This window comes from Triturus cristatus, chromosome 9 (genome assembly GCF_964204655.1).
Source record: "Triturus cristatus chromosome 9, aTriCri1.1, whole genome shotgun sequence".
Taxonomy (NCBI): domain Eukaryota; kingdom Metazoa; phylum Chordata; class Amphibia; order Caudata; family Salamandridae; genus Triturus; species Triturus cristatus.
This window is the reverse complement of record NC_140592.1, coordinates 549,184,270-549,205,555: the sequence shown is the minus strand read 5'-3', so window position 1 is coordinate 549,205,555 and position 21,286 is coordinate 549,184,270. Positions and strand designations below refer to the sequence as shown.

Here is a 21,286-nt window from a genome sequence, read left to right as displayed (position 1 = left end):
AAAACCTTCAAAATAAATAAATAAATAAATTGGAGCAGATGAGTCATTTTGCCAAATTTCAGTCAGAATTAGCAGGTCAAGATCATGGGTGAGAAAAAGTCTTACAGCAGATCTGCAGTTGATTAACATGCATTTCAGTTCGAGTTTGTGGTCTGCTAGGATGGAGTGTATGTGGGTAATTTGCCTGAGGTTGTGCTTGTTGACCTCTCTATAGTTGCCTCTAGGAGCTCTATGTGGCTTTGTCGAGATGGGATTGATTATACCCTGATTGCTAGTTATATCTGGGAGTGCCGAGTTATAAGACAAGAGAAAGGTTTGGATATCAATGTCAGGATGAAGGGACTTTCCATCTAATCTGGTGCGTGAGCGCATTGGGATAGAGTTTAGTTCAACTCAACTGCATAGAAGTCGTGGTAGGAAAAGTCAGTTTGGAAGTGTTGGCTGTTGGAGATATGGCAAGCGGTTAAAGGGATGGTCAAGTGAGAGTTTCTTCATTCTATAGTCCTTAATAGGACACATAATGCTAGCCATTTCTGTGGTGATGTGAGTGTGTCTATGTAAGTCTGCTTTGAGCTCGAGCAGGTTTTTTGTAATCACATCCAGTCTGGACTCTAATAAGGTATGAGGGTGAGTTGTCAGGTCTTGAAGCAGTGGACAGGTGGGCAAGGGGGTGATCATTTAGTTGGGGATAGGGTCCTGATGTATTGGGGAGAGAGTATAGGGTTGTTGGGGAATGGGTGCTAAAGTATAGGGGGAGAGAGCATAGGGGAAGGAGGGCTGGGGGTAGTAGTACGAATGATGTTGAATGGGAGAACCCAGTAGATGGGTGAGAGGGAGCACTAATTGTGTGCTTTTAAATGTTGTTGGGGGATCAGCATTCTGGGGAGACAGTAGTTGTGGCAGGTGGGAGGTAAGCTGCGTAGTCAGAGTGAGGGAGTTGGTAATTTGACTATGTAAATCTGAAGTAAGAGCACTTGCTGTAGAGTGAGGCTGCAATCTAGTGTGATGGGCAGTGGTTTCTATCTCCCCAAGTGAGATAGGTGAATTAGCAATGTCTACAAACTTGGGTGGAACGGAGAAGGAATCAGATTTCAATACCATTTTCTTGATAAGAGGGAAGAATTCCTCAAATAGTTTAAGGTGGTGATGTGATGACTGGATGAGGATAATACCATTGTTGTAGATGGAACATTATTTGGTAAATGTGTCTTTTCCAAGGGGAAACACATATTTCAGAAATCAATGATATTCCCCGGGATGAATTGGTCTTTATGTCACAAGGGCCAACCCCCTACATTATACTGCTTCTTTTCCTTCAAAGCTTTATTTAGTGCAATTTCAAACCAAAGATACTGGTGCTCTTTAGATGACTAAAAGATACATCACACAAAGTAATTTTCATATTTTTAACCATGGAGATGTTTTCCTTCCTCTGGGGGCGGGAGGGCAATCACCCCCCCCCCCTATGCAAAAAGGGCCGACCCCCATTGTTATGTTGTTTCTATAGCATAAACTCATCCGTACAGTTTACATGACCACCAGCCAGACTCGAACTGGCCTATAGGGTAATCAATATACAGGCAAAACGGATGACAATGGTAAGACAGGGTGCCAGCACATACACAAATTCAGGAAAGTATAGCGGTCATATGTAAAGAAGGCGTGCTCAATGAAAACAGAGACACTGTCATCCCAATAGAGCGAAGTACAGGGGGGAAAAAACATACAAATTGATTCAGAGGAATGTCCAGAGCACCACCAAAGAAATGCAATTTAAAAATCTGTCTCTGGCTGGTACGTTCATGTAAATTCAGCAGCAATCAGCAAAAGTACATATAGACAGAAGGTTTGTTCCATACATGTCTATTCCAAATGTCCAGTTAAACAACAGCCAACACATGTTTCGTCGTCAAACGTCTTCTTCAAGGCTTGTAGTCAATCCATCACGGAGAGTCTTCATCGGTAATAAGCGGTATTGTCCCCAATGGTAGCCACACAGTCAACGTACACTGTAATTGTAGGTGATTCTCAGACCAACCTGAGGTTTAGGTACTCCTGGAAAGGAATATGTATTTTTAAAAGTTAGGACCCTGATAAGTCATGAAAAATTGGTGTATTCAAGTTATGACCGCCTCGATACGCGTTTTCACTTCACTCCCACCCTTGATCAATATTTTAGGAAACTTTAAAGCCATCCCCAGTGTTGGCCAATGGCTGACCGAGGCTTTGGGGAAGGAGTGCATCTGTCCAGTGGCGTAATGAAACTTGAGGGGGCCCCCCTGCGAAGTGCATGGAGGGGGCTCCCCGCCCGGCCCACTACCTATCACTTTGCCCCACTGCCCAAATATCTGGTGTATTTTGATTTGAAACCTCCAACATTTAATGAAATGCCTCTATATTGTCTTGCTCAAAGTTCTAATGAGAAAGTGGGAAACACTCTTAACATATAAAACTACACCATTTGTAACATTGTCAAGAGCAGATTATTTAACTGAGACAGCAATCAGAACTAAGCCAAGGAGCGGTCCTATTGTCTCAGGGACTGCCTATCGCTGAACAACAAAGAACAACTATCTAGGGTCTGAATTAGAATTTAAATTGATGGACAATAACTTGAAACTGTCACAGCAGCTCTACGGAAACGATTGTCATCATTAATGCCAACTGCTGAGAAAAATAGCTGGAGTGTATTTCTAATTTAAGGAAGCCAGGCAGTGTTGTGTTCCATCATACCACCCACTTGACCTCTGGATACTAAGACACTATGCTGGGCTAACATTATTTACATTCTGTTACTCCCTGCAGGAGTGCTCAAGTTCATTAAACTTATTTCTCGTGAGTTTTCTGGTACATAACGTAGGAGGAGATGGAAATTATTACCTCCCATGTGAATGACAAATACTTTTTTTTTTTTTAAAACATGCATTTGATTATAATTTAGGCCTTGTTACGCTGCTCATCTGGTTGTACCATTCTTGATGACATGAAGTAAGAAAATTTGCTATTTTGACATTAGGCAGTCTACGAAAGAGGAAGTTAGTGCAATCAATAGTGTGTGGTACTTCTGAATAGTACCAATTCCTCTTACATGTTAGAGTAGTGTAGTAAATATTAAAATAAATGCCAGACTACCTACTCCTTATGTCACACACCCACAAACCTCAAGCTCGCATTTGAAAAAGGCTTTGTGGGTTCAACCAACTCTGAATTCTGTGAATTTTGGGCAATTCAGAATTCATCAACCTTTATTTACTAAGAGATGTGTGGATGAACTACATCTGTAGGTGTAGGGTTCGTTTCTGCATCATGATGCTCTTTCCCTACGGTAATAATTCACATTGAGGGAATGTGATGTGAGCACACTTGTATTACAAAGAGAACGGATGTACAGTGCCTGTAGCATTTCATATAACCTCAGAAACACTTATGCAGAATTTAAACATTCTGTAGCTTTGCTATAATTTGCTTTTTTGCTGAACTTTGTACACAAAATGTCTTTTCCATGGGCCTAGACATGCCAGCACAAGTGGTAATTGGAGCCATCATATTCGCAGATGGCGGCACCAGGGACATCCTACGGATTTTCGGGGCACTGGGCCAAGCATATTTTGGGGGCACCTGTAAGGAACAGTTTTGAATTTATGATTCTATTTCTGCTCTTTCATGCCCTCTTTGGCCAAGTCATTGACAGAGCCCAGACCCACTTGTCGAAATTCTAAATGTGTTTACAGGTACCTTGATGTGTGTTTTCAATATTGTAACACGGCAGGTGCTTGATAATATTATTGCAAATAATCGTTGTGACACACTCCTATTTCCCATATGTGAGGTCATTATTTGATCCAAAAGAAATTATTTTATGGATGTTGCATGAAACATAAACACAACAGTTCTCTACAAAATGTAAAAGACACATTTCACCCACAGTGAAAATAAAGCAAAGGAAAATGGTATTTAAAAAAATCTGTTTAAGAATCATTCAAAGCCATCAAGCAAGCAAGACTCTAAAGAACAGAGCTGGTTCTATCGGGGGCCCCCTGAACTGCTGGGGCCTTGGGCTAGAGCCCACTTTGCCCATACCTTAAAACGTCTCCGGCATCGGCCCTTAATTGGTTTGCAACAATCTCCCATTCAGTAATGGCTACTTAATAAAAGGCAGCAATCGTGACCTGGGGAAAACAAAGGAGGCCCTAGCAAGATGCCGCCTAGACATACTGAGGCGGGGGCCCACTCCGATGTACCTAGTAGCAGCAAGCGACACCAAAAAAACCAGCCGTGCCATCACAACCCCCATAGGTATGCCACCTACCCCCTCCCTCTTTTGCAGCGACCGGAGTCACTGGACCCTCCATTAAAAAACACATAAATCCATCCAATGCCCTCGCATGGCTGCATGCAGGCTAGACTGGGCTGCATGTAAAATGATTGCATAGAAAAGGCCTTGCCTATGAAAGCTTGGTATATCGTAACAAATACAGGCCAGCTGCAGAGGCCGTTGTCACGTCTTTAAAAAGCTTTAGAGGGTAAATTAAAAACGTGATGTGTCTTCTGGCTCAAGTCGGGCTACAGCACCGTGTGTGATTAAGCCGCTGCTTTAGAGCAGCAAACATTTTACATGGGTCAGCCATTTTCATATCTCTAACATTTGTTGTTTATACCCAAGAAAGTACACCAGGGGCAAGAAAATGCATTCCCCAACCCAACTGCTGTCATCCGAGTTGGAGAACAGCAATAATAATAAGTCCTTTAAATTGAGAAAAATAAGTGTAAATTAAATTTAGCTGGGGCGTGGCTAGTGGGCGGGGTTAGAGGCGGGCGATACATGATGATGCAAAGACATTTCTATGGAGTATTCATTTTGCCCTTGCATTTCCCCTGCTAGTATTTCCCATATATGCAGATTAACAGCTTTTAAATGAATACAGTCAAGCCATCAACAGCACTATTCAGGGAAATAATAAGTGTGCCTCTGAACAAAAGAGACTTTGGAATAGCCGCATTAATAATGAGTACTACGCCAGTTGCAGGACATAACAAGATGTGAGAAAAGTATCAATATAAACAAAACGTGTTAACTCATTACACAAAATAAAGTCCTAAAACGATAGGTTAAGGTTTCCTTGTTTAGCAACATTTGCAGCTTCTTACTGTTATACTGTTCTGACTTGGTTGCTTTTGGCACAATATTTACATATACACAGAAATAAGCAAACATGCACACACAAAAGCATTCCACGCATTTCTTTAAAACTACCTTCTGAGAGTGTTCCGATTCTCTTCCTCACTGAGCTCGGTTTCTCTCTCACACTCAAACATACACAGGTAGGTAAACACACACACACAAGCAGAAAAAAGCACATCAGAAAAGGTTAATTTTGGATAATTCCTGGGTTACTGCACAGTAAGCGACAGTGTGAAAGGGATTGACAGAGTAGGGCCTGAATGGGCCCTACTCTATCAAACAGAGCAGGCCCTGAAATTTCCAACACACGGGTATCTCTTGCATAACGGGAATGAGCCGCTGCTGAATGGTTAAGCAGTGACTCAGCTAAGAACTAGCTTGGCTGTCAGAGTGCCGTACAGATCTACTCCACTCTGACTGCCTCTAGTTCAGCTGCAATAGCACCAATGAGCTTACCTTCAATGAGTACAGGTACTCTCCTTGGCAGTGGAGAAGTGCCGGTACTCTGATCGGTAAATATAAGAAGTGCCGGTACTATGTATCTGTGAGTACCGGCCCATTTAAAGCACTGATAATAATAGCTTACTGTAAAGCCCGCAGTCACAATGAAAGTGCTGTTAATAAAGCATGGCACATAAGGCTTTGCTGCGCCGGGGAGAGAGAATGGAGCCGCCATCCGTCGTTGGAAATGAAAACACGGCCACAGGATTAAAACTCTCAGCACTCTTTTAGTCCCCAAACTCTCGGAACGGCGGCAGCACGCTGGACAGTGGATCAGACGCAGGCTAAGGGGAGATATGTCAAAAAAATACAAACAATCACCAGTACGTAAGAAGAAGAATAATAAGGAGGCCATATTTTTTAAGCGCACTAAATACAACAACGCAGAGGTTAAGCTCCCAGTCACTGATGTAGGATAAAATAGCTGACTCGCTCTACATTCTAATACTCCCAGCCTTTACTGTCTTGTTAGATTTGGTGAGCTGCACTTTCTGAATTCAGGCCTTATAATGCCCAATGACAACAACCAATACACTTTAAAAGCAAACCAGAATGTTGTATTGCGAAGAATTTACATTTGGTCATTTCGCATTCTTTAACTTGCCTATTCGCTGTTGCATACGTCAGTTTTGCTTATCTTTTCCTGCGGAAGGATACTTCATATTAACGTGAACCAATATCACAATAAGCAACAGTGCTGGCTTTAGGGCGGGGTGACCGGTGCCACCGCACCGGGCACCAAGTTTGGGAGGGCGCCATTTGCACTGTTTCTGAAATAATGCCGTTGTCTGTCTTTCATTTCTATGAAGTGGACAGTTCTGGTAATTGAAGACTGACAACGGCGCTCACGTAGTTACAGGTGGCATCCAGTAGGACACAAATTGTTTTGTTGACATCCGGCCATCAAGCTACATTTTATGTGAATTATGCCCTGAAATGCGTGTTTTGGTGCTACTCGTATCTCTCTCACTCTCCCTCCTTCCTATGCAGACCTCCTCCAAGCAGAGGGGTTAGCTCCGTGCTGCCTACAATTTTCATCTCCTGGCAGCTGGGCTTCGGACCACAGGTGACCCAGGACCCACGCTAGCAGAGAGCATAGCACTGGGAGTCAGCAAGGCAAATGGGTATATATCTGTTCTCCCCTTTGATATTCCCCTGGTAGCATTGATGGTACAAGTGAAACGCACAAGTGTTTGTGTTGTGCACTGGCAGAACCAATTAGCCAAAGAAACATTTAAGCACAGATCCACATGCACAACTTATTCACACAGGGGAGTCCTGCATGCATAGTGGTACTTCTTGGGGGCTAGTCTGCCACAGATCAAAGTGGCAACTGAAAAAACAGTTGTCCCCACGTGCATTTTGGTCTTTTAGAATGTTGAAGTTGTGCAACGATGAACATTAAGGGAGTACTGGGCTGACTGCCCTGGGCAACTTTGTTTCCAACTCTTCCCCAGCCCACCTGTGAACCGCCCCATTTCCCTGCAGGGCAGCAATCTGCGCACTCTGCGCAAGTATGGGTTTACAGTGCTGCTATCTTCCTGAGTAATATGTGCTGGGAATTATGGTTTATTGAGTGAAAGGAAGTGAAGTCCCTACTGCGTCCATTGCAGCAGAGTAAATTCTTGTATGATTTAGCTGTACCTTTTGGAAAATCTGTTTATTTGTGTTGTGCAATTAGACAAAGGGAAATCCCTTTTGAAGATGTGTGGTTGAGTGTGCTACGATGTGCCCTCATGTACTCGTATTCCATCTTTCTTTGTGTGTATGTGACTCTATGATTATGCAAATCAGTTTTATGTATGTTTGTGAGACACTTGTCTGTATGTAGAAATTATATCTGAGTGCACTGTATGCCTTTAAATCAGTATGCACTGATGAGATGTATGAAAGAGAATGGCAGCGGAGTGACGGAAGGTATAATTACATGTTTGGTAGGCCGTGTGGACAGGATAATCATGAGGACCGAATGAGGAGATGGGGGAGTGCAAACATGACTGATGGGATGTTTCCCCTAAGAAATGCTGAGGAGACTAGTGGCAGGAAGTGTACAGAAAAGAGAAATAATACAGGGTCAGAAGGTTACAAGCATGATGTGAATGAGTCGGAGGATGATTTGCTAGAGGACATGTTTTATAAAAATCCTCCCCTGTATCAACCAAACTCCACGTTGCTGATGCGGAGTGTGCCAGTCAAAGAAATATCGCGTACCAAACTTTCGAGCCCAACTTAGGGAAAAAAAATCCATTTAGAGACTCTGAAATAGCACAACCTGTCAGGATGGTAAATGAAAATGCAGCTGAACTGGCTAGAACTACCTTGTAATTAACTGAGAAAATTAGGGAATTAACCAAAAATATGGAAGCCGTGACTGTTTCTGTAACTATAGGACCAGTGATGCCGGTCTTTGATAAACAGAAAGATAGTGAGCATTGTTTAATAGTCCCTTACAATAATAATAAGCAAAATCGAGATGGAAAAAAAAAATTCGGGAGAAAATCCATGGGGAAAATTAGTAGGTACCTCAGGGTTAAGTACTCCTAAAAATCTGACAATGAATCAAAGTCCAGCAAGTAAGACGCTAATGACAACAGAATCAGCATCAGAGACCCCAGAAAGAAGTATGGAACGAATAAGAAGCAAAACCAATTCAGTAGGTCCCACTTCTGATGAATTAAGTCATTGGTTAAGGAGTTTACAGCGAAAAGATACAGAACCTCAACCTTTAGATGTAGCAAAATTAAAAATAACGTTGGAAGAATTAATAGTAGGGACTATTCCAACTGAAAAATTAAAAGCATATCAAGATGAAGAATTAATGTTTATTTGTAAAAGTATAACCTGGAGGGCGAGAAGTTTGCATGAGAAACTAGAAGAGACAGCAAGCAAAATGGGTATTGATTTTGAAAAAATAAGATCGTTACAGAAGCCATATAGAGTAGATATCTCTGAAAAAGATATTGAAAATTTGAATACTGCAGGAAGGTTGACTCAAATTAAAGAACTAATTGCCTTGCTAAGGAAATGGGGTGATGTGGATAGATGGAAAAGCAGGTGGTTTCGAAAAAGAGATGATGCAACAGATAAGACCTTTTCAGCGTTTCCGGTAAGAGAAAAGGAGATGGCGGTAACCGACTGTCCCATGAGGGAGATCCCAGGAGGGTGTTATGTGCATGTTCCCTGGACTAGACAGGACATTTTATCATTTACAAATGATTTTCCCAGGCTTAGGGAGAAGCCTGTGGAATGGTATAGGCAAGTGGAAAGGTTTGTTAAATTATCCAAAGTACTGTGGATTGATTTGAATGGTCTTTTCGATATCATTGAGCCAGCAGATCTATGGGCGGAATGTAAACTTACGGTAGGTTGGCCCACTTAAGAGTATCCTAGGGATCCTAAGACAGGTGCCCCTGATCCAGAAGTAATGAGTAAGTATGAACAAGTAATTACTTTTTTGAAACATAAAGTGCCTCCAAAAGAAACTGATTGGGTAAAAATTGACAGAACTCACCAGGAACTTAAGGAATCTGTCCATGCCTATTAAGAAAGATTGTTGTTTGCTTTTAAGCAGTATAGTGGCGACGAGAAATTGAGTGAAAAGGATTTGAGTCATTTTGTATATCGATTTGTTTATGGATTGAGACCTGAAGTAAGTGAAATGATTAAACTGCATACGGCGGATTGGTAAAATAAAAAGATAGATGAAGTATTGAGACATGCAAAATATTTTAGCGACGAAATTGAGGCAAAGCAACGCAAGCTGAAAGAGAAAGCCATGTGGGCACAGGTTAAGGTAGCAGAAAGGCAATAAGCCTAGTTGATTGAACAGGCAAATGGCATGGGCCATGTGAGACCAAAACTTAATATTGGAAAAGGAAAGGCACAGATTAGTTTAGACGAAGTAAAAAAGAAGTGGCCATGTCATAATTGCGGAAAGGTAGGGCATTGGAAATCAGAATGTAAATTGCCCCCGAGTTCTAATGGCGATAATGCATCATTGAATCCACAGGTGCAGAATGAGGTAAGTTATCAACCGCCGTGACAGAAGCAGGTTGTTGCCCAACAGTGTCAGGTGCCAAAGCCACCTTTTCCACAGAGCGTAAACCCTCAGAGATACAGTAATGAGACAGGATTCTACACCGAAGAACAGGTAACAAAGCTACCTCGCACTAGTGCTGATTTGCAGTATTGGCTGCAGCGCAAGGAGAGTGAGTCAGAAGAGAATTATTGACGGTGCCGAGGGGAGGAAGAGTAGTGCGTACTTGGCGCAACTCTAGAGGTAGACCAGACAGGACCTTTTGTGGCTGGAAAGGTAAATGATGAAAATATTACTTTCCTAGTAGATACTGGTGCTACTCGTTCGACTGTTAGATCAGCTGATGTCAAAAATCTTCCTCTCTCGGATGACACAATCCAAGTAGTTGGAGTCTCCAATCGACAGATAAAAACTTATCTTACTGAGCCGGTTAAAGTTAAAATAGGGAAATTCACCGATATGCATCGCTTTGTTGTTTGCGATACCATTCCTGTAAATTTGTTAGGAAGGGATTTGTTGTGTAAAATGAACTGCACGATTTTCTGTACTCCGGATGGCATAGCTTTTGAAACTCCTGATGAGGATGTACTGTATAGAATTACCATGGCTAATCTGTAGCACAAAGTTACTGAGGCACTTGTTGTATTTGACCCAGAAGAATTGCCTCACTAATTGAAGAAAACAGTGAAACCCGAGGTATGGGATTTCAAGGGAGAAGATATGGGGTTGATGAAAAAGGTAGACCCTGTAAAAATCACTATAAAAGAAGGAATAAGTTACCCGAATATTCCCCAATATAAATTGACACCAGAAATAATTGCAGGAGTGACTCCTATAATAGACAAAATGATTGAACAGGGTATTTTGAGAGAGATAATGAGCAGTCCATGTAACTCACCGATCATGGGTTTGAAAAAGCCTAATGGGACTTTTAGGATAGTGCAAGATTTGAGAAAGGTGAATAAAATTGTGGTACCGTGTTGTCCCATTGTGCCAAACCCTTCAGTGATCTTATATCAGATTCCCCATGATGCAGAATGGTACACGGTCATTGACCTGTGTCACGCTTGCTTTGCTATCCCATTGCACTTTGACAGCCAACAGATTTTTGCGTTCTGGTTCGGCGAACGTACTTTGGCATGGTGCCGAATCCCACAGGGTTATACAGAAAGTCCCTCGATATTTAATCGGATTCTAAAGAAATCTCTGGAAGATTTAAAAATGTCTGAACGCTCAGTACTGGTGCAATACATCGATGACCTACTAGTGGCATCAAGAACGCAAGAAGCCTGTGTGGTAGATACAGTTCCTTTGTTGAATCATTTGACGGATGGAGGACTTAAAGTATCCCCATCGAAATTACAATTTTGCAAAAAGGAAGTACAATACTTAGGTCACAAAATTGAAAAGGGTCTGAGAAAGGTAACTGCAGACAGAATCAGAATAATCAAGGGAAGGAGAGCACCAATGACTCAAAGAGAGGTGAGAATGTTTCTTGGAATGGTGGGATACTGTCGTCAGTGGATCAGCAACTTTTCACTGATTGCAAAACCTCTGGTACGCTTGACGAAGAGTGATGTGAAAGACCCCCTTGAATTGAACAAAGAAGAATTGAAGGCTTTTAGACAATTGAGAGACCGCTTGCGTGAAGCCCCAGCTCTTGGAATGCCTGACTATGAAAAGGAGTTTGAGCTCTACTGCAGTGAGAGAGATGGATGTGCACTTTCTGTGTTAGTACAGAAGCATGGGAAATTAAGACGATAAATTGCATATTTCTCAGCTATATTAGATCCTGTAGCTGTATCGTTGCCTGGTTGTTTGAAAGCAGTGGCTGCTACCTGTAAGAGTTTGGAACAGAGTGAAGGAATTGTGATGGGATACCCTGTAAGAGTGTTCGTACCCCATGACGTTGCAATCCTTTTAACAAGGAGCCGCACTCAATTTATGACGCATAGTCGTCTAACTAAATATGAGAAAGTCATTTTGGGAGCCACGAATGTTAGCCTTGTGAAGTGTCTCAATGTAAACCCCTCAACATTGCTGCCTGATGCTGTAAATGTGGAAGTGAAGGATGACGTGGATCATGATTGCTTGGAAGTGCTTGACTTTTGCACCAAGCCGCGTCTGGACATAAAAGATGTACCTTTGAAAGAAAGTGACTATGTGATGTTTGTGGATGGGTCATGCCTGAGGACTGAAGAAGGAATCTTGAGTGCAGCATATGCAGTATGTACTGTAGCGGCTGTATTGGAAGCGTCATGTTTGAAAGGTGTGAGATCTGCTCAGGTTGCTGAATTGTTTGCATTGACCAGAGCATGTAAATTGGGAAAGAATCTGAGAGTTACTGTGATTACGGATAGTCAGTATGGATTTAGAGTTGTGCATGACTTTAGGCAAATCTAGTCTCAAAGAGGGTTCTTGACATTGAGTGGAACTCCTATAAGGAATGCTGAAGTGGTTGGAAAGTTGCTTGAGGCGATACAGCTGCCTAAGCAATTGGCGGTGGTAAAATGTTTAGCCCACTCGAACTGTGCTGACTACGTGTCAGTGGGAAGTGAATTCGCAAATGATATGGCGCAGTACTGTGCGCGGACCCAAAATTCAGTCAATCAGAAACAGGAAAAGGAAGTGAACTCATGTCCCATACTCCTTACTAACACTGTGAGTACTTGGGAAGAGGTGAAGCAGTTACAGGAAGAGGAAAGGAAACAGTGGATAAAATCAGGATGTGCACCACAAGAGGCAGTTTGGGTTTATCGGCATGGAAGACCAGTAATGCCTGATAGCATGATCTCTACCATGGCACGGATGTACCATGGACAAGCACATGTGGGTAGGGAGGCTATGATTATACTTTTCAAACAGACCTGTTATAATGCAAAATTCTAGCTTATAGCTGAAAGTCTGTGTCAGTTACGATTGAGTCAGATAGAGGAAAGCATTTTGAGAATGAAATCATAAAATTGATTTGTGAAGCATTGAATGTACAACATAAACTGCATTGTGCCTACCGTCCAGAGGCTTCCTGAGTGGGGGAACTGATGAATGGCACCATTAAAAACAGATTGGGAAAAATGTGTTTGGCCACGGGTTTAAAATGGCCTGATGTCTTGCCTCTAGTACTCATGACTATTAGATCGATTACTGATAGGAATACTGGACTGAGTCCCTATGAGATTGTTATGGGTTGAGCAATGAGACATGTTTTCATTCCTGTCAACTAACTACTGCCTATATCTGATGACTTCGTGTTGGATTATTGCAAGGGGTTGGCTGATTACATTCATTCTGTATTTCATCAGGTTGGATCGGATACAACCACCCTTGAAAAAGAAGCCAGCTCATGAATTAAGTCCTGGAGACCGGGTAAGGAGTAAAGTACATAGAAGAATAAATTGCCTGGTTCCACGGTGGGGAAAACCACGTCAAGTGATTCTGACCACGACGACTGCTGTGAAATGTGACAGAGTAAATAATTGGATTCATGCTAGCCATACTCTTCGAATACCTAGTCCTGTAAATAGACCTGAGTAAGAATATTTGGGAGAGTCAGATACCAGTTCTGAGACTGAATCAGAAGAATCAAGAACAAGACAAGCTCCGAGAAGGGGTGAGTTGGAACCAAGTCAAGTTCCAGAACCAGAAAATGTACCATTAAGGAGACGACTAGAAAACTCTGAGACCAGTTCCGAATCAGATACTGAACAGGTGAAGATACAGGAAAAGGTAAACGAAAATATTGGAGAAACCAATAAGGAAATCTTTAATAAAGAAGCCCCACATGCAAGCACGAGAGAAATTCAACCTGAGGTCCTAGAACTAGAAGGTGAGGAACTAGATACCGAGAGTGAGGGTAAGATTGTTGCGGAAGACTCCTGAGAAGGTGTAGGGACTATACACATCCAGGTAGAAAAAGGGATAGTTAGTCAGCAGCAAGATTGGGCGGAAGAAACACGAGGAGGGACAATTGTAGATAAGGAACAGGAGGTCGTGAAGGGAAAATCACAAGAAGACAAAGGTCAAACTGCGACCGAATCTTAAGAAAGTGAAGGAGAAGCACAAGAAGGACGAGTCTTAAGGGAGAGAGCTTGGAAAACCGAACGAGGTGAGAAGGGAACTAAGTTAAAAAGGCCATCAAAGGAGGAAATTTGGCCAAACAGAATAAAGAGACTGAGGTATCGATTGACGTGAGTGAAATCATCTAAGGCAGAACAAGTGAATGAAGTGTCCAGTCAAGAGAAACCCGAAGATACTGATCAGCCACAATTGAAGAAAGAGAAACGAATTAAGAAACCCAACCAGAAGTATAAGTCACCGGAATGGACATATGTAGCACTTCCTGAAGTACAAGAGGGAGCAGACAGCCAAGAAAGTCTAGGTGTGACTATACCGGAAGTGGTTGAAGAGGAAGAAGATTCGGAAATCCTGAGAGTTATCTTGTCTGATATCAGAGAAGAAACGGATGTTCAGGAAATTCTGAATCAAGATTGTGAAAACAAGATAAAAGACGATCAAATGCCAGATTGAAGCAATGTGAGGAAGTTGCAGAGAAATTGAAATTACCGAATAAGACCTATAACCGTAAAAGAACCAAGTAGGCGCTTAGAGCCTTGGGTTTAAACAAAAGTTAGTTGTAAATAAAGAGGCTAAGTCAAAAGACACTGATCATTTCCGAAATGGCAAACACTGAAGGTAGAAAACCTACATGTGAGTTCCTTCGAAGATGGTGCAAGGTGCGTTGTTGTTGTACAGGATTACTAATGCTTCTATGGAGTATATTAGCTATAATAGTTTTGTTTAGAGTAACGTTCAAAGGGGTAGAGAAACACCATGAATATAGAAAGGGGTTATGATACTCATGCAACTAGATTGATAGAACTGATTTACACAAGGATAGGTCTATAACTGATTTTTCTAATAATGTTTTCTCAAAATTGTTGTATGGATATGTAAAAATGATGGATGTTAGAGATTGTTAAGTTTGTATGCAATTACCTGCATCAGTATCAGAGGGTGTTACCTATCACCACCTTCCTGTGACATATGGGATAACATGCAGTGTATTGGCCAGTTTGTTTTATAAAACAGGGAAATTAGACTATTATTATTCTGATGTAGATAATATTTTTTCACAAGTACCTGTAGTTCCTGAACTGAATAAGATAAAACCTGGTAAAGTTTTAGGTGAATATTTCTTAGAAACTAGAGAATTAACTTTAGAGAAAGTGTTTAAGAATAATATTACTTGTAGTCTGAGGCAGGAAGAAAAGACCTTATTGGACATGGTTGAAGAGAGGAGAATTAAGATGCAAAGAAAGATACCTGAGGGAAAAGGAGAGGTGACAGTTTGGGATGTGTAAAGGGAAAAACATTTGAAGGGAGAAGCTAGTCCGGCTATGGCTTTAGATTGGCCTCAGAGAGGGAAATTGTGTATCAGAAGAAATGAAACTGTTTATGATAATTATTTTATAGGTGCGAGCGAATGCCATGATACATATAGAATCATGGGAGGATGGGGATTTAAAGGTGGAAACGATCCGGTATTTCCTGGATTATATTTCATCTGCGGGAACAAAGCTTATTATCGGTTGCCGGACAATTGGTATGGCACATGTTACCGAGGCCTGGTCTTCCCAAAAGTATTTCATGTGGGAAGGGGAAAAGATGGTGTACATGAGATAGGTAGGCAACTAACACGTAGAAGGAGAGAGAGTTGGTCAGAAATTGTTGGGGATATTTTTGGAGCACTGATACCAGCAGTTGGAATATCTCTGAATGCACATAAAATCAGGAAATTGGCTACAGTAGTCGATCGCTTATGAACAAGCACTGCTGGAGGATTCTTTTTTTTTTTTTTTTTTTTTTTTGAAACCGTTTATTGCAGTTTGAAAAGTTACAGGTATGGGCCTACAACCACACGGCCGGCCGCTAGAGCATCAAAAAACATATTACATGCATACAGCAAAAAGTCTCACAGCGGTGCAAAGTAGGTAAACAGGAGCAATCAATGGTGCAGGCCTCACAGCTCCCTGCCCACAGTACGGTTCCATTTTCTTAAAACAAAACAACATAAACAAACCACAACCGCAAGGCAACCCTCGATCCAAAGTGACAACACGTGCTCCATAAGTGGGGGATCCAAACCAGCAGCAAAACTCTGAAGAGGGGGACGGGAGTAGATCAGGGACTGGGGGACCGCGCGCCCGCGGCCAAGGGAGGGGGGCCATCTAGGGAGACTGAGCCGGCGAGGCAGCCGGAAGCAGCGGCGGCTCACAAATACCCCCGCGATAGGCGTTCCAGGGGCCCCAGAGTTTCATCCACGCCCCAGGCTTACCCCTCGCCACATACACCACCTTTTCACGAAACATACACCAATCCATATGCTCTTTCCAGGCCGACACCGCAGGGGGCCTCTGGGATCCCCACAATTGAGCAATATCGCGCTTAGCTATCATGTATCCCAGAGTCACCCACCGCGTCTGCGGTGCCGAATAGTCATTAGGTTCCCAGACATTCAGCAAGCATCTCCTCGCTTCAGGCAGTAGCGCGACACGCGTGACCACTCGCAGAACCCCATGCACACCACGCCAGAATCGCTCCACCTTCGGGCACTCCCACAGTATATGCATGAAAGTCGCCAACGCGCCACAGCCACGCTTACACATTCCGTCACTGGCAAAACCCATACGTAGAAGCCTTGGCCCCGTCACGTAGACCCGGTGAAGGATCTTGAGCTGGACGAAACGAAGGCGAGCCGGGATGGCCACCTCTTTCGGAGAGGCCACCGCGGAAATCCAATCCTCGTCGTCCAGCTCCAGCCCGTCGGCAACCCAAGCCTCGCGGAGACTAGTCAGTAGGCAAGATCTATCGTTAATCAATTTTTTGTATATGAGGGAGATCGTGCTGTCCGGGACATGGCCATCTAGCACTCTGTCCTCCAGGGGGGAAGACTCCGGAATGGATGCAACATCCGGGAAGACGGAGCCCAGCGCATGGCGGACCTGCAGGTACCGAAAGTACTCACTGCCCTGCAGCTGAAAATCCGCCTGCAGCGTCTCAAAAGTTTTGAATCCCCCCCTCGTCCAGAGATCTCCCACCGTGCTGATTCCGATCGTGTCCCACTTCTCGAAGCCCTTCGATGTCCACAGGGAGCCCAACCTCTCAGATGCATACAACGGAGACGCCCGGGTCAAACGGTCCTTCCACCCCATAGCTGCATTAGCCGCGTGCCAGACACGTACCATGACACGCGTCGGTCCCGTCAGACGGGAGTCGGGCGCGCCAGAGTAGAGCGCGCGATTGTAGTCGCCACCGGGTAGGAGCATCTTGTCCATCTCAAATGCCGGATTCAGGGCGGGCCCGTAAAGGCCATGATTAATTGCAGCTAGTTGGGAGGCCCAGTAGTACCGTTTAATGTCCGGAAGGGCGACCCCTCCATCGTACCACGGGAGCGTCAGTTTAGCCAGGGCAATACGCGGCCTCCCGTCCCAGAACAGGCGCCGCTGGAGGCCCTCCACCTCACGAAAGTAACGTGCCGGGACCAAGTCCATGGTATTCTGGAGGGCGTAGAGGAAGCGCGGCAGGGACATCATTTTAAATAAGGCCGCTCGGCCGAGCGGCGAGAGCGGCAGACGCCGCCAGCGCACCACGTCCTCCCTCAAACGCTGGAGGGGGGGCAGCAAGTTCCGCTCATAGCGGGCCTCCGGGTCAAGAGTAATATATATACCCAGGTACCGGAAACCCTGGGAGGCAATCTGGATCGGACAGTCCCGTGGCAGGACCGGAGCCTCCCCGGAAAGCACATAGACACAGGATTTCGCCCAGTTGATGACCAGGCCTGAGTTACGACCGAAGGAGCGCAAAACATCAACCAGGACGATCAATGACTTGCGCGGGGAGGCGAGATACAAAAGGATATCGTCAGCATAGAGGGACACGCGGTCCTCATGCTCGGGGGTCCAGCGGAGGCCACGGATAGAAGGGTGCCACCGCAGCCACTCCGCCAGGGGCTCCAGGGCCAGGGCGAACAGAAGAGGCGACAGGGGACAACCCTGTCGCGTGCCCCGCCCCAGCGCGAATGGGGCTGATACTCGCCCATTCACCACCACCTGCGCCAACGGGCCCGAATATAGCAATTTAACCCAGCTGACGAAACCCGGGCCGAACCCAAACTTCGCCAGCATCGCCCAAATATATGGCCATTCAAGCGTATCAAACGCCATGGTGGCGTCCAAGGACGCCAAGATGGCCGGCTCCCGCAAAAAGGGGACACGCGCGAGCACCCCGTGTAAGCGCCGCAGATTGAGCGCCGTGTTGCGGTGTGGTATAAAGCCCGATTGGTCTTGGTGGACCAAATCGCCCACCACTCCAACCAACCGGTTGGCCAACACCTTGGCAAGGATTTTGGGCTCCGCGTTCAAAAGCGAAATCGGCCTATAGGATGTGACTCGTTCACGGGGCTTCCCCTCCTTATGAATCACCACAATTGTAGCCAGACGCTGGTCCAGCGGGAGGGAGCCCTTCGAGTGGGCCGCAAGGAACATCGCGCGCAGGTGGGGCGCCAACACGTCCGGGCGTAGCTTGTATAGCTCAATGGGAATACCATTGGGGCCCATGGCCTTGCCGGATGCAACCGAGCGAATAGCCGAGGCAATTTCGTCCGAGGTGGGAGGGGCGTCCAGCGAGTCCCTATCCTCCACCGTAAGGGAGGGCAATGCGATGTCCCGAAGCAAGGCACGGGAATCTTCCTCCGAGCAGGGAGAAACCGGGGAGTAAACTTCGCGGAAGTAATCCGCGAAGCAGGAGACAATGGCTTCCGGCTCGGTGACACACACGCCATCCACGCTCTCAATCAAAGGCACCACGCGGCTCGCTCTCTCCCTCTTATCCAACCACGCAATCAATTTGCCAGCCTTGTCACCCACATCATACAATCGCCCCTGCTGCTCTCTACTGAGGCCCCTGGCCGCCTCCGTGACGAGGGCCCGATAGGCCGCCTGCTTTAAATGCAAAACATGCAACTTGGCGTCTGTTACCCCGCTCCCCAGGTCACCCTCCAGTTCTGCAATCTCGGCCTCAACCCGGGTCACCTCCTCCCGCTCGCGCCGCCGGGCATTGGAAATAAAGGAGAGGGCCTCCCCTCTAAGAACCACCTTGAAAGCCTCCCACAGGGAGATGGCAGACGGGACCGACCCCACATTCTCATCGAAATAGCGCTGTAAGGATTTGATCAGGTCGGCACGAATGGTGGGGTCGCGCAAATACCATGCATTAATCGGGGCCACCCTGCCATCCCCCCTCGGGAAGACATCGAAATGCAACAACAATGGGGAGTGGTCTGAGATACCCCGTGCCAAATGGCGCACCTCCCCCACCCTCCCTGCATGGGCCGCCGGGACAAGGATGTAATCAAGCCGCGAGAGGCTACCATGGGCCCCCGAGTGGAAAGTGTACTGTTGCAATACAGGATGCTTCAAGCGCCAGCAATCTACCAGGCCCAGCGTGTCTAAGAGGCCGGGCAGCCACGCCTGTGCCCGGGGGAGGTCCCTAGGGGGATGGCGATCCATAGACCCAGAGGCAACCGCATTAAAGTCCCCTCCAACCACCAACAGGCCACTCGGAAGGTCCAGAAGGAGGCGCCCTAGATCCGCAAAAGTGGTGGCTTGTAACCCAGGCGGGACATAGACTGATATAAAGATAAACACTCTACCCTCCATGCGTCCCACCAGAACAGTGTAGCGTCCCCTCTCATCATGGCGCACCTCGTCAATCTCAAACGGGAGCGAGTTCTTGACCATAATACCCACCCCCCGCGAGCCCGAAGTGAAGCCGGAGTGGGCCGCCAAACGATAACCCCGCCGATTCATTGCATGAAAGGTGTTACCTATAAGGTGCGTCTCCTGCAGGAAGACAACATCCGGTGAAATGCGTTTTAAATACTGCAGGACCACACCACGCTTAATCCTATCCCCCAGGCCGTTAACATTCCATGACAACACAGTCAAATCCCTACCCCCCATCATACGTCGAAACAATCGGTCGTCCCCCACCGAGCATCTTAAGAACAATAAAACAGTTGCGGGTTTGCCCTGCGGTGCTAACAAACAACACACCCCCCCACCCCCCGGTCCCAACAGAACTCCCCCCTCCCTGCACCCCTGCATGAGCCCAGACAACCCCCCCAAAGTGCAGTGTGCCTGTCGCCCCATAGCTAAGTACTAACTAGTCCCCCAGAGGAGGAGGGAAGCCCCCAGCAGACCCCACCCGACCTCCATGGGAGGGGAACGTACGAAAGCAATATGTGGTAAAGGAAGAACATCCCGAGCAAGGCCTATACAGTCACCCCTCAATTCTGATCCGGCGGGCCCTCCCCGCCAGCCGCGCTCCCCCCGCCCCGATCTCCAGGCAAAGTGTCCAACCAGTCCCCAGCCGCCTCGGGCCGGTCGAAGAAGTGCGTACGGCCATCCACCTCCACCCTCAGCTTAGCCGGAAAGAGCATTGAGTACTTGAGGTTTAGGTCCCTTAGGCGACGTTTAATACCAAGAAAGCTCTGCCGCTGCTTCTGGACCGCCGGAGTAAAGTCTGGGTAGAAGTGTACATCCATGTTGTCCAGCCGGACCGGTCCCTGTTGCCTGGAGGTCTGGAGGATGGCATCTCTGTCCCGAAAATTAAAAATCCGGGCAATAAGAGGCCGCGGCGGGGCACCGGTCTTAGGGCGGCCCCCGGGGACCCGGTGGGCACGCTCCACCGCAAAAAGCTTACTCAGCCCCCGGGGCTGGAGATGGGTCAGGATCAATTCTTCCACGAAGAGATCCGCCGCCTCCGCCTCTCGGCCCTCCGGCACACCAATAATACGGACATTATTCCTCCGGGCCCGACCCTCGGAATCCTCCAGTCGCCGGTCCATCAGGGCGCTCACCTGGCCAAGCCGGCGCACCTCCTTCTGGAGGGCCACCACGTCCGTCGTGAGGCCCGTTGTGGTGTGGGCCAGGGAGTCGACTCGGTCGTTTGTTTTTGACAAGTCTGCCCTCACAAGGCCCACATCCACCAGGACCGAGTCAATTTTTTGCGCCAAGGTATCGAAACGCTGGTCCACTGAGGCCTTCATCTCTGCGATGGCGCCCATGACGTCCCGGAGGGTCAGATCCACTGGGTGAACAGATGCCTCCGTCGGGCCCACCGGGGGTGACCGCGATGTCTCCGGAGAACCCTTGTGGAGCGTGTAGCGATCCATACTATTGGCCTGGTGCGCCGTGCCACGGCGGGTTGTCTTCATCTTCGCCCGGTCGCCATCTTGTTTGGTGGACATGCTGGCCCTTCCACCGTCGTGCCAAGATCTCCAAACAGGCCACTATACCAATTCACGGGCTCCGGGGGGGGGGCGGGGGCGACCACCGATCCGCAGGGCGACCCACAGCCGGCGGGTCAGCCGGGCACTTGGACAAGACCACACCACCGCACCCCGCTCCGCAGCCCGACCCCGCTATAAGCAAGGAGGGCGCAAAAGCGAAAGTGAAAGTGCGGGGTACGCGAGTCGCCCAGCCCCGCTCGCCGCTGTTGTTCACTTT

The 21,286-nt window shown here is 46.5% G+C and overlaps 2 protein-coding genes across 11 annotated transcripts in view; one reads left to right on the top strand and one right to left on the bottom strand.

The window, feature by feature from the left end:
- The window catches only part of SCYL1 (SCY1 like pseudokinase 1), a 1,795,032-nt gene that overhangs the window by 929,236 nt on the left and 844,510 nt on the right, over nt 1-21,286 (top strand). The gene's annotated exons all lie outside the window — the stretch shown is intronic.
- The window catches only part of LOC146798268 (uncharacterized), a 63,600-nt gene continuing 43,619 nt past the window's right edge, over nt 1,306-21,286 (bottom strand). For 2 of the 5 annotated variants that reach the window (XR_014968656.1, XM_085625554.1), the window contains one exon: nt 1,306-2,055. Coding sequence is in view for 2 of the 5 variants with exons in the window: in XM_085625554.1 (XP_085481680.1) it covers nt 2,029-2,055 (27 nt within the window). In the remaining 3 variants the exon portion in view is untranslated. Of the gene's footprint in view, nt 2,056-5,779; nt 5,968-21,286 lie in introns of those variants that run through there. The other 3 variants (XM_085625552.1, XM_085625551.1, XM_085625553.1) reach the window with 3 other exon arrangements.